The 10876-nt window shown below is 44.5% G+C and overlaps 1 protein-coding gene and 2 non-coding genes across 7 annotated transcripts; all 3 read left to right on the top strand.

Annotated features, from left to right (window-relative positions):
- Positions 1-891: 891 nt before the first annotated feature.
- On the top strand, positions 892-9837 carry slc25a3a (solute carrier family 25 member 3a). Of its 5 annotated transcripts, none has more exons than XM_069670979.1 (8): positions 892-974; positions 1753-1924; positions 4578-4696; positions 5837-6016; positions 6571-6752; positions 7208-7380; positions 8866-8976; positions 9401-9837. In XM_069670979.1, exons 2-8 carry the CDS (start codon positions 1783-1785, stop codon positions 9559-9561), a joined length of 1068 nt encoding a protein of 355 aa, XP_069527080.1. In that variant the 5' UTR covers positions 892-974; positions 1753-1782; the 3' UTR covers positions 9562-9837. The 5 variants fall into 5 exon arrangements, with proteins under 5 accessions (XP_069527080.1, XP_069527076.1, XP_069527081.1 ...); XM_069670975.1 differs by lacking the exon at positions 4578-4696 and adding an exon at positions 2886-3010; XM_069670980.1 differs by having other exon boundaries at positions 893-974; positions 1758-1924.
- On the top strand, positions 6845-7043 carry LOC138599914 (small nucleolar RNA SNORA53). The gene has a single exon (XR_011308747.1). It is a non-coding gene; the product is annotated as a small nucleolar RNA SNORA53 (small nucleolar RNA).
- On the top strand, positions 9048-9246 carry LOC138599913 (small nucleolar RNA SNORA53). The gene has a single exon (XR_011308746.1). It is a non-coding gene; the product is annotated as a small nucleolar RNA SNORA53 (small nucleolar RNA).
- Positions 9838-10876: the final 1039 nt, after the last annotated feature.

Raw genomic sequence — 10876 nt, 5'->3', positions numbered from 1 at the left:
CTTTGAGATATCAGACACTAGTTCAGGCTCGTAAAAAGTCTCAAACAATCAGAGAGAAAACATCCTACTGGTGAAACTGCTCACAACTTGTGACTACACTGACACTATGCTACTTCTTATCTGTGTAAAAGAAAACGACAACTTTCACTGGAATTTTACAATTGGAAGTACAACAAAAATCTAGCTAGTAATGTAGTAAATGACCTAAACTGACAAGTAAAAAAGGCTTTGTAAAATGAGGGACACGTTGATGTCAATAGGTTAATGTTAAAATGTGATTAAACAGTACCACAAGTAAATAAGAAAGGATGTATAATGGCTCAGTTATGCTCTTACATCTTAATTACTATCATTAGCCACTAGTCATGTCTGTGTAATGAGCAGAGCGCGAGCATCTTTGTTTTTCATTATTGCAGTGGTTCTCATTATTGTTTCCAGACTGAGTGATGTGAAACTGAATGCATCCAACCCTCAGGTTACTACAATCACAACTCAGGTGTGACAAGGTATGCGATGACGTCACAGTGTGATCTTCGCAAGAGGGGGGCTTCACTCTCAACAGCATTACTGAGGACAAGAATAGAAGCAGCTGCCAATGGATAATCCACTTACTGTTCCTCGCATAACTTGTCATTGAGGAGTCATTCTCTGTCTCACACACACACACATCTCCTCCTGTTTGTGAGTGTCACACAGGTAGACAGTTATTTACCTGAGCAGGAAGCACAACACTTTTGCCGGAAGAATTTATTCTGAAGCACCGCCTTCATATCATAGACCAATTTCATGATTGGGCCACACGTGTTGATTGACAGCTGAATGGCACTGTTCTTATTGGACAGAGAGGCGCAAAGACCCACCCTGGCTTTGCTGTGACGTCACGAAAGGACAAGTCGATTTACCGCGAGGTCATTCGGCCTCTCTGAGCAGCCGGTCCCAGCCAAGCGGAGGCGCCATCTTACGATACTGAAAGAGTGAGTGCAGTAATTCACTTCAGATAAACCATAGGAAATATTTCATCACCACTGCTGTGAGTGATTTGTGTTTTATACAACTGTGAATTAGTTCAGCCGTTATGTTTATGCGATCTGTACCTCCGCTGCTAACCAGAGACCTTCCACCTTGGAGCGGTCAAGCTAGCTTAGCATATCCTAGCTTAATGTCTTTTAGCATAGCATTTTATTATCAGCTAGAAAGGAAAAGGGAACATGCTAGTTACGTGGATCTGTATCTGACAGTTTTATGAGATGGGCGTTACAAATGGCTACCGGCTGTCCATTTAACTCATATTGACGCTTTGTTAGTAAACGCGTTGCATTGTTAGCCTAGTTCATTCAGTAAGCTAACGTTAACCATTTCCCGTTCACGGTCATTCAGACGTCAGACTAATGTTGCATTCACATGCTCCTCGGAAACTTGGTGTTTCCAAGTTGGGAAGTCGTTCCTCTGAGCGACAAGTCGTCATGTGATAAAACCATGAACGTGATATAGTAATACATACTGTATATTTTATTAGGAGATAAACTAGGCCCTTGGACATTTTGTCCGACTCTCCAAGTTAACTTTTAAGCATTTTCCAAGTCGGAAGCTCATTTTTTCTATCATTCCAAGACCACGTAAATGCGGAATGTACTAACCACGTGATGTAACTCCCCCTCAGTTCAGGTAGCGGAGTGTGTGAGCCGGTGGGGGCGGGTTTTGTTAGCAGTCACCGCTGCCAAGTAGCTCAAGCTAACTTGTTGCTCTTTGCAGCGCAGCTCCGCCAGCAGGCAGGACACCACCATGTACCCGACCGCTCTGACGCACCTGGCCCGGGCCAACCCGTTCAGCGCTCCCCTGTTCTCACTCCAGAAAGTGGAGGAACCCCAACAGAGCCTCAATGGACAGAGGACCCGCACGCTGGCGGCAGCCGCCGTCGCAGATGGTAACCACTGCTCATTCCGAAGGCTACCTAAAAGGGCTAGCGTTAGCTGAGTTAGCTTAGCCTATCAGATAAGCTCGATTCTTGGCTATTTCATTGCGCAAGTCATCCTAGATACATTGATTGTTTAGTGCAGTTTCCCTGCTGCGGGCTGTGCGTGATCGTTAATCGCTTGTCGTCCTTATTAATGATTAGCGAGGTTGTTTTTGAAGCAGCTAGCTGCTAGGCCTCTGCTGCAGACAAGGTGCCTGTGGAGGACAAGGAAGGACAAAGTGGAATCTTGCTTTTGCACTGCAGCAAAATCTACTTGGCGTGTTGCACTTTATTTGAGGTACTAGATATGAGATGAATGAGAGTGCCAGAGGAGGATCAGTAATGAAGTAATGTAATGGTTAACTGGTGTAGAAAGGCACGTGATCCCTGCCTAGAGGGGAACAAATTGTCCTTGCTCCAATGTTATATGATGGGTTGTAAAAACGGTACCCCAAATAACTTAAATGTCAAACAGTGAATCTGCAGAGTCAGGTGTCAAAATGTCAAACAAGTCAAATATTGTTGAAGCATATTAATATTTGGGAATTTTAACATGAATCATTCAAAATATATTTTGAAAACATTTGCATTTATATTTAATTTAATCCTTACAGCACAGCTAGTCTGTAAAAGTAGTGCAATGTCACAGATGTGTTTGTAATTTGGGAGTGGATCAAATTATGTCAGACTAGAGGGATATTATGCAGCTCACATGGCTTTGTTTTAAGACCAAACATTGCAGGTAGGCAGGTTAAACCACTACTTATTGCATAAGGGCAAGAGTGGGTAGTGTAGCTTCTGGTTTGGGCATCAGTCTGGTTTGTTTGAAGGTTACACATTTAACCAGCTGAGATCTACAAAGTGTTAGCAGTTAGGCAGGTCACCTTTCTGAGCCTGGAGATGTTCTGACAGTGTCACTGTGTTTCTTCAGAGGGAGACAGTTGTGAGTTCGGCTCTCAGAAGTATTTCGTCCTGTGTGGCTTTGGTGGGATTCTGAGCTGCGGCACCACACACACAGCGGTCGTTCCCCTCGATCTGGTCAAATGCAGAATGCAGGTCTGTCTTTGGGCTCGGTACCTTTTTACCGTCACGCCTCACCCACCCATAACCCCGTGTTTTTTATTTATTCGTCTTCTCGAAAATGCACCAATTTGCATGAGAGAAATGGCGTCAACCAAGTTTTGGTGAAGTTGTTTCTTTGGTCATTGATTCCCATGATTCTAATGTGTTGGAGTGATCATAACATGGCTGCATGATTCTGCACCTGTGTGTTCAATTGTTTCTACCCACGTCGCCGCCCCCTGCCCCCCCTCCACTTAGACCACAGTAGAGGACTCATTCATGTGAAGGTCAGGAGAGCCAGACCTGAAGGAGTGAATGTCCTGAATGTTGACCGTGTGTCAGACAGCAGCAGGTGTTCCTGCCTCTCAGGACTGTCTGAATATAAAAATGAGAAACGATACATTAATGCAAACAGCCGTTATTGCTCATTAACACACTGATTAGTCACCTTGTGATGTCAGGTAAGTGTTCAGTAAAATGCATTTGATAAAACAGACATATTGGTGGCTATGATTTATTTAAAAACATGTTATGAATGTAACGACCTGTTAGCTCAACTTGAAGGTTTTTTCTTAAATTATGTAAATCACAAATTTGTTGGACCACAGTGATGTTTTGCATTTTGAGCCTTTTAATCGTCTCTTGAGGCTCTGCAATATAACAAACGTGCCTCAGGACTATTTTTCTAAATGTATCATATTATTTATCATGTTTAAAATGTGCTGCCAATTCGAAGAATATCCTGATTATAGAATCCTGAAGAAACCAAAAAGTTCATTAGTCAAACTTGTTTATAACATTTTCAGCGTACAATAAGCGTTTCTATAAAGCTCGTTTGCAGGCTTTAGGAGCTGCCAGCACAGCTGCCTATCGGAGCACGTTTCTCTGAGAACTTCCAGACATTTAATAAATGAAATCCTTCACCAGGTTAAAAATGAACGACACTTGAACTGTAAGAAAGTAGTAGTAGTAAAATGTTTTAATTTACGGCGCGTACACCAAAAAGTGCCGGACGGTTGTGTATATATCTCCGTAGTTCGATCCATCGAAAACAAGTTAAAAACTGTCGTTTATTAACTCTTGTACACAAACATTTTATCGCTCTCCTGATTGGAGCGTTTGATTCCCTGCTCCTATCTGTTATTTAAAAATCCTACCACAGATCTTTAGAGTAATTTGTTTAGTTTAATTTAGTCTGCATGAAAGTTGAACAGTCAGAAGTTGATATGTTTAGGTAAAAAGTCACTTTGTGGTCAGAGGCCTAACTTGTATTCATCACTGTGGTCCTTGAACGTTCCTGCTGAAATCACATTTATACAATGATTATCAACCTTTGGTGTTTTATCCCAATGATGGTGGCATGTTGGTGGCAGAGCCGTCTATAATGGAGGAGTCCCGACACTGTACTCAAACTGACTGCACATGAGGACACTGAAGGTGTTCCCTCTGCAGTGTCAGCTCCTCCATCATGCGGCTCTGCTTTGGTGTTGATTTTTGTCCTGTGCTGCATGTGACCCTGCATGTTGCATGTATATTGTGTGTCCCCTCCCCTCTACCACAGAGAGCTGCGAGTTTGGCTCCAATAAGTACTATGCCCTGTGTGGCTTTGGGGGTATCCTGAGCTGCGGCCTCACACACACAGCAGTGGTGCCCCTCGACCTTGTCAAGTGCCGTCTGCAGGTTTGTATGGAAGCTGAACCCCACAGTGATGAGTAGCCAGCAGCTCCTGCAGCCTCTCAGTCCCCCTGCGTCGTGTAGGATCATTACTCATGAACCATGAACAGGCAGCTTTAGGAACCGAACACTAAGGCCTTGTCCACACTTATACTGATACTTTGAAAAACAGTTTTCACCTGTGTTTTGGACTCTAGACATTTGAGAAAATCTAGGGTGGAGATTTTATCACTCTGTGTGGACATGCAACAGGAGTGTTAAGGAAACTATTGCACCATCAAATGAGTTTGCACATGCCCTTTGTGCATTCTGTACTTAACATCTGCCTATAACAATTGGAGGAGGGTGGTTATATGCACATAATGTAGGTGCAAGGCTGTCAGAAGAATATCAGTGAGAATCATTATTCAAAAAGAGGCGAACATTTCCTTATGAAGCTCCAGGAAGATCTGAAGCTTTGTTATTTCATATTTTTGTAATATTGAGTTAATAGTTTTAAATAGTCTTTTTTCTAAGTCACTACTGCCAACAGCCAAATTTTGGAGGCGGCCACAAACCAGATCATCTGTAGCCCCAAAATATAATAACTAGGAGTGGGGGGGCCTCCCCTTTAACTCGTTTTACATGATGTATATGAGGAATTCAGCCATAATACCTGTGTTGAAAAGTACTTGTCATATCATTGCCAGAGAAACGTATTAAGGTCGTTTTGCGTCCACGTGTGGACAGAAATGTATCAAAGGTTGTAAGGACAGATTTTTTCTTAAACAGGGGAAAAATATCAGTGTGTGGACAAGGCCGCAGTAACCTGTTTATAATCATGACTTTACATTCACAAATGTAATGTCTTAAATTGAATTGAAACCTCACAGGTTCAATGGTAGGACATGTGAAACTGTGTAAACTCATAAACCACACTGTTTAGCTTTTAAAGGTTAAAACATTTAATCAGTCTGGTAAAAAAAAAACGTCTTCAGAGCAAGTCAATACATTTTTGTAACTCCCCCAAAGCTCTTTAACACTAGATGAAGTCGTTTATTGGCCCAACCTGATCACAAGTCGTCCTTTGAATATCTGCTCAGATAAGCAGGTACCAGAGCTGCGTTTTCATCTTTCCTCACACTGTTTCTTTATTCACCTGTTCAGGTGAACCCAGATAAATACAAGAGCATTGGAAACGGCTTCTCAGTGACGGTGAGGGAAGATGGTGTCAGAGGTCTGGCGAAGGGCTGGGCCCCCACCTTCATCGGCTACTCCATGCAGGGACTCTGCAAGTTCGGCTTCTATGAGGTCTTCAAGATCTTCTACAGTGACCTGATGGGAGAGGTGAGTTCAGAGAGGACACGCAGAGACATGTTGGTTCATGTCTTTTAGAAATGCACTCCCCTTCTCTTTAGGCGATGGGAGTGAAGCCCAGATAAACACGTGGGGTTTTCTTTCTTTGTAATCATAAAGCCAGGGCCACATTTTAGGATGTAGGTTAACTACCTATTTGTTTGTTCAATGTATAAAATGTAATGTATAATTTAGTCTTGGTTAATGCAGAGTGTGCTGTATGTTTTGCCGTGTTGCACAGCCCTGTTTAATAAACCAGACATAGACAGAGGAAGTTGCTTTGGAAGGAATATAGCTTTGGAGTATTTGGAGCGTTACCCAGACTTAAAGTGGACGTGTCTCATGATAATGGGCACGTGTGACCCGTGCAGATGTTAGTGTCTGTGCCTGTGCAGTGTTCTTGCATTGTGCTGGTTTTGTCGTAACAATCTCTGCTTACCTCGTTGAACAGTTGTATATTTTGGTGGTTTAACTTTGTCTGGGAAACCTGAGCTGTGTCCGTCACCTGACCTGTCTAACCATTTGTTGTTCTTTCCCTCTAACAGGAGAACACCTACCTGTGGAGGACATCGTTGTACCTGGTTGCCTCAGCCAGCGCTGAGTTCTTCGCTGACATCGCTCTGGCTCCCATGGAGGCCGTCAAGGTCCGTATCCAGACCAAGCCAGGCTACGCCAACACCCTCAGAGAGGCCGTCCCCAAGATGTACGCAGAGGAGGGCATCTGGGCGTAAGTGTGCAAACTGAGCTTTCATTCTCTCACTGAGTGATTCTAAAATGAGATTATTCAGAAGCTGTTATAGAAAGTTGATTTCTGTTGACAACACGCTCCTTAGATCCACCTCTGGAGGGCGCTGTGCCTTGTGCACAGCTCCTCAGCAGCTTTCTGGCTGTACAGTTGGAGGTGCTTGAGTCATTGGCGTGTGAGAACAGTCTACCTGTCCTCCAGCCCACCTGCAGCACTGGCAACCCTGTTACACACAGGGAGTCCCCAGTGCTGCCAGCCTGGGGGACGGACAAACTTTACATACTTACTATAGAGAAAGAACTGAAGTGTGTGTGTGTGTGTGTGTGACCCACACAAACATTATTCCCATGATCTGTTCTGTACGCATGTTTGAACTGAGGTATGGACATGTTGGATACGTTTACTGAGCGCTCGTCTCGTCCCTGGTTTCCCTCCAGTTTCTATAAGGGTGTCGTCCCCCTGTGGATGAGGCAGATCCCCTACACCATGATGAAGTTCGCCTGCTTCGAGCGCACCGTGGAGACCCTCTACAAGTACGTCGTTCCCAAACCCCGCAGCGAGTGCAGCAAAGGAGAGCAGCTGGTGGTCACCTTCGTGGCCGGTTACATCGGTGAGTAAAGCATCTGAACGAGACATTAAGCGAACCTGTATTTAAGGTAGAAGAAGCCCAACAAGCTGCACGTTAGTGATGTGGCTCGGTCTTTAAAGTCTGGTCGATGGCAGATGGTTAAAATGATGCATCATGTCGTGACCCCACTCGGAGCCATAGAGAGCTGCGACATCGCAATGGCAGATCATGGAGCATATTGGACCTCCACTGGCGCGACTCTCTCTCTACATGGCTCTGGATACTTTGTTCAGGGGAGTGGGCGGGGCCACTCCCCTGCTGCTCGTCTTCTGTCCTCACCTATGGCCACAGCGCGCACATCCGGGGGTAGTTTCCGGTCTTTGTTTTAAAGGTTTCTGTGGGCTGGTCTGAACAGAAAATGATCTTATTTACATTAAAAACAGGACTTTAATTATCACACAGCGAAAACAACCGTAGAGCCGGGACGGAGAGCGAGGTAGGGGGAGAGAGGGAGAGATCGCACCCAAGTTACGTCAGTAAAAATAAATCAATAACATCATGTCACAAACATTTACACTTATGGCCTGCGGGAGACTTATGACTACGTTTTTATTACAAAGAAAATTAAGCAGGAGCTGCAATAAGGAGCCTGTGAGTGACTTTATCAACCTGATCACTTCCTGGATAAAGTTACAAATAAAGTATAAAAATAAAAGCCAGGAAACTCTTCAAAATAAAAGCATTGTATACAAACGAGGGAGTCAGAATTCCAGATCGGGCTTTTACTTTGAAAAGGCATTCCGGAAGTGTTGACCTACTTTACTCTCATGCCTGTGACTTTTACTGCAGGGAGAGATGTTCACATTGCTGTCTCACAATTAATTGTCACCGTGTACTGTGGCCGAGAACCGCTCGCAGTAAAATGTTGCACACCTCGTAATCTTTAGATTTTCAGCATGCATTCAAATGAAAATGAACACGTCCTGCAGCCGTCACGCACACGCTGCCAGTGTTGCCTAAAAGCGCACATTGACCTGATGCGGTCAGCCACATGCTAGGTTTTGACCTAGCCTTGATATTCATTATAGACATATTTGCTGCAGTGATGTCACTTCCTGCATGGCATTGTTTACAACTACTCAAAGTGTAACCAGTGATTAAAGAACACGTTTCAACATGTGGAGCAGCACATGATGAACCTATTGTGTGTTAACATTTAATTTAAAAGCAGGTCTGAAAATCATCTCTGATCCGTCTCCATGCCATCGGTGCATCACTGCTGTTCTTTGATTTGAGTCTTGACTGATCTTTGAGGAACTGGTCTTAACACAGCAAACACAAACGTATCGAGTGTTCAAGCTAGAAAAAGAAATGATTTGAAGTGTTAATCGGGAAGGTCTCACTTTTGCTGTCTTTGGCTCAGTTTCATGAAGTTCCAGTTATAACGCATCAATCCTTTGAGCTGATGTCGAACACTGCAGTGATTCCAGCTGGTCTCTGATGTTCTTGTTTCCTGTGTCTCTGCAGCTGGTGTGTTCTGTGCCATCGTGTCTCACCCTGCTGACTCCGTGGTCTCTGTGCTGAACAAGGAGAGCGGCAGCACCGCAGTCCAGGTCCTCAAGAAGCTGGGACCCAAAGGTCTGTATCAAAACTGATCCACGATAATATTTCAGCACTGATCCATACAGTGCTCTGATCAGGCTCGCATCAACACGCTCCTTAGATCCACCTCTGGAGGGCGCTGTGCCTTGTGCACAGCTCCTCAGCAGCTTTCTGGCTGTACAGTTGGAGGTGCTTGAGTCATTGGCGTGTGAGAACAGTCTACCTGTCCTCCAGCCCACCTGCAGCACTGGCAACCCTGTTACACACAGGGAGTCCCCAGTGCTGCCAGCCTGGGGGACGGACAAACATGTGCATGTATTAGAAACGCCTTCAACCTTATGACTGCAGGATGTTACGACTACAGTATGATTAAAGAGCCTTTATGGTCAAGATGTTTGATGAGCGTTCAGTCTGAGGCGGAGTTCAGAAATGTGTGACTGACTGTGTGTTTCCTGCCCAGGTGTGTGGAAGGGTCTTGTCGCCCGTATCATCATGATCGGTACCCTGACCGCCCTGCAGTGGTTCATCTACGACTCTGTCAAGGTCTACTTCCGCCTGCCCCGCCCCCCTCCCCCCGAGATGCCCGAGTCCCTGAAGAAGAAGCTTGGCCTCACAGAGTAAAGCCTCCCTCCTCTTCCTCCACTGAGTCTCCACCTCTGAGCCCCCCAGACCTCCACAGCGCACACAGCAGTTTTCTATATTTATGTTGTCAGCTCGTGCAGCTCTGCACTGAGCTCGGAGCTGCTACTACTCATGTATATTTAAACAAGCGAGGAGACGATGGAACTGTCGCTCTGACAGAAAATATTCCTCTGTAGAAATGCCTGTCTGGTTTTATCATTTCCTGTCATTAGAAAAATGTTGAAATTCTAATAAAAGAATTAAATCCCTGGGAAACACCGACTGTTCTTTGTGGTTTGATTCAGACTTTATTTGTTCCGTTTAAACGTCACCAGGAAAAGATTTCAGATCAGTTTCTTCCTGTCTGGTCGGTCCCACAGCTCCGACCCGTGAGGAGCTGTGGGACCGCTTTGACCAAATTACAAATATCGAAATGGCCCTCTGGAAATGTATCTCTTACTATGTAACCATTGTGTTTAACAATGTATGTTTTGTACCCATGCAGGCTGCTTCAGCTTGACACCCCAGCCCTTTGTTCCACATCACAAGCTTTAACATATTGCGCCGTGAACTTTAACCCTTGCGTGCAGAAAATCGCTGCTTTGAAGGGAGAAAAAGTTCACCAAGCACGCCTAGGAGGTGCAGGTGTTGGAACGCAGCCCTGGTAAAAGTTGCTCTATCTCTATGCATCACTGTGAACATCAAGTCTTCATTGATGGTGCATTGTCTTGTAAACCTGTTTTCAGTGTGTATCGGTGAGGTCTAACATTGACTGTATTTCCTCCTCAAACATTGCAGACCTGATTTTCAAAGTAATTAAATCTTTCATTGATCACATCCATGTTAATTAGCTTGCTGTCTCGACAGCTTCCCTGCTGTTGACATGTTACCGCCACGTAGAAAAGTTTGAATGATTGTAAAACAGCTGCATGGCAACTGGAGGTCAAAGGCTCTTCTGAACCTTTAAGCTCCAGCATTGTCGTTGGGGCGTGCGGTGCAGATTTCAAAAAGTTCTCTGAACAAGTGATGGAAAAAAAATCGTAGAAATATTTGTACTCGCTTTGACCATTTTCAGAAGCGATCTGTACAGCTCCAGATTTCAGAGTTACAAGGTAAAACTTTGAAACAGGTTTTGTGCTAGGAGTTATTGAAAATGGGATTTCCCAGGTTCAGTACTAAATACTACAGTACGAAGTTGTCATTCACACTGTGCTGCGCTCTGACTGGCACCTGTGTTCACAGGTTGTTCTTGTTTTCTACCACAAGAGGGTGTGATCACTCCACTGTTTGTGTTTGCTATACAAGAGACTTCATC

The sequence above is a fragment of the Semicossyphus pulcher genome, unplaced genomic scaffold, assembly GCF_022749685.1.
Source record: "Semicossyphus pulcher isolate SPU_LCO1_2020_fin unplaced genomic scaffold, fSemPul1.0.p SCAF_20, whole genome shotgun sequence".
In the NCBI taxonomy this organism is placed as follows: domain Eukaryota; kingdom Metazoa; phylum Chordata; class Actinopteri; order Labriformes; family Labridae; genus Semicossyphus; species Semicossyphus pulcher.
Note: the sequence above shows the minus strand (reverse complement) of the source record. Positions and strands in the feature narration are given on the sequence as shown.

Bases quoted from the DNA above. Each gene is read 5' to 3' on its own strand.
- slc25a3a (XM_069670975.1), top strand. From the start codon at position 1,783: ATGTACCCGACCGCTCTGACGCACCTGGCCCGGGCCAACCCGTTCAGC. The intron at 7,381-8,865 runs GTGAGTAAAGCA...GTGTCTCTGCAG, and splicing joins CTTCGTGGCCGGTTACATCG to CTGGTGTGTTCTGTGCCATC. The intron at 8,977-9,400 runs GTCTGTATCAAA...TTTCCTGCCCAG, and splicing joins CAAGAAGCTGGGACCCAAAG to GTGTGTGGAAGGGTCTTGTC.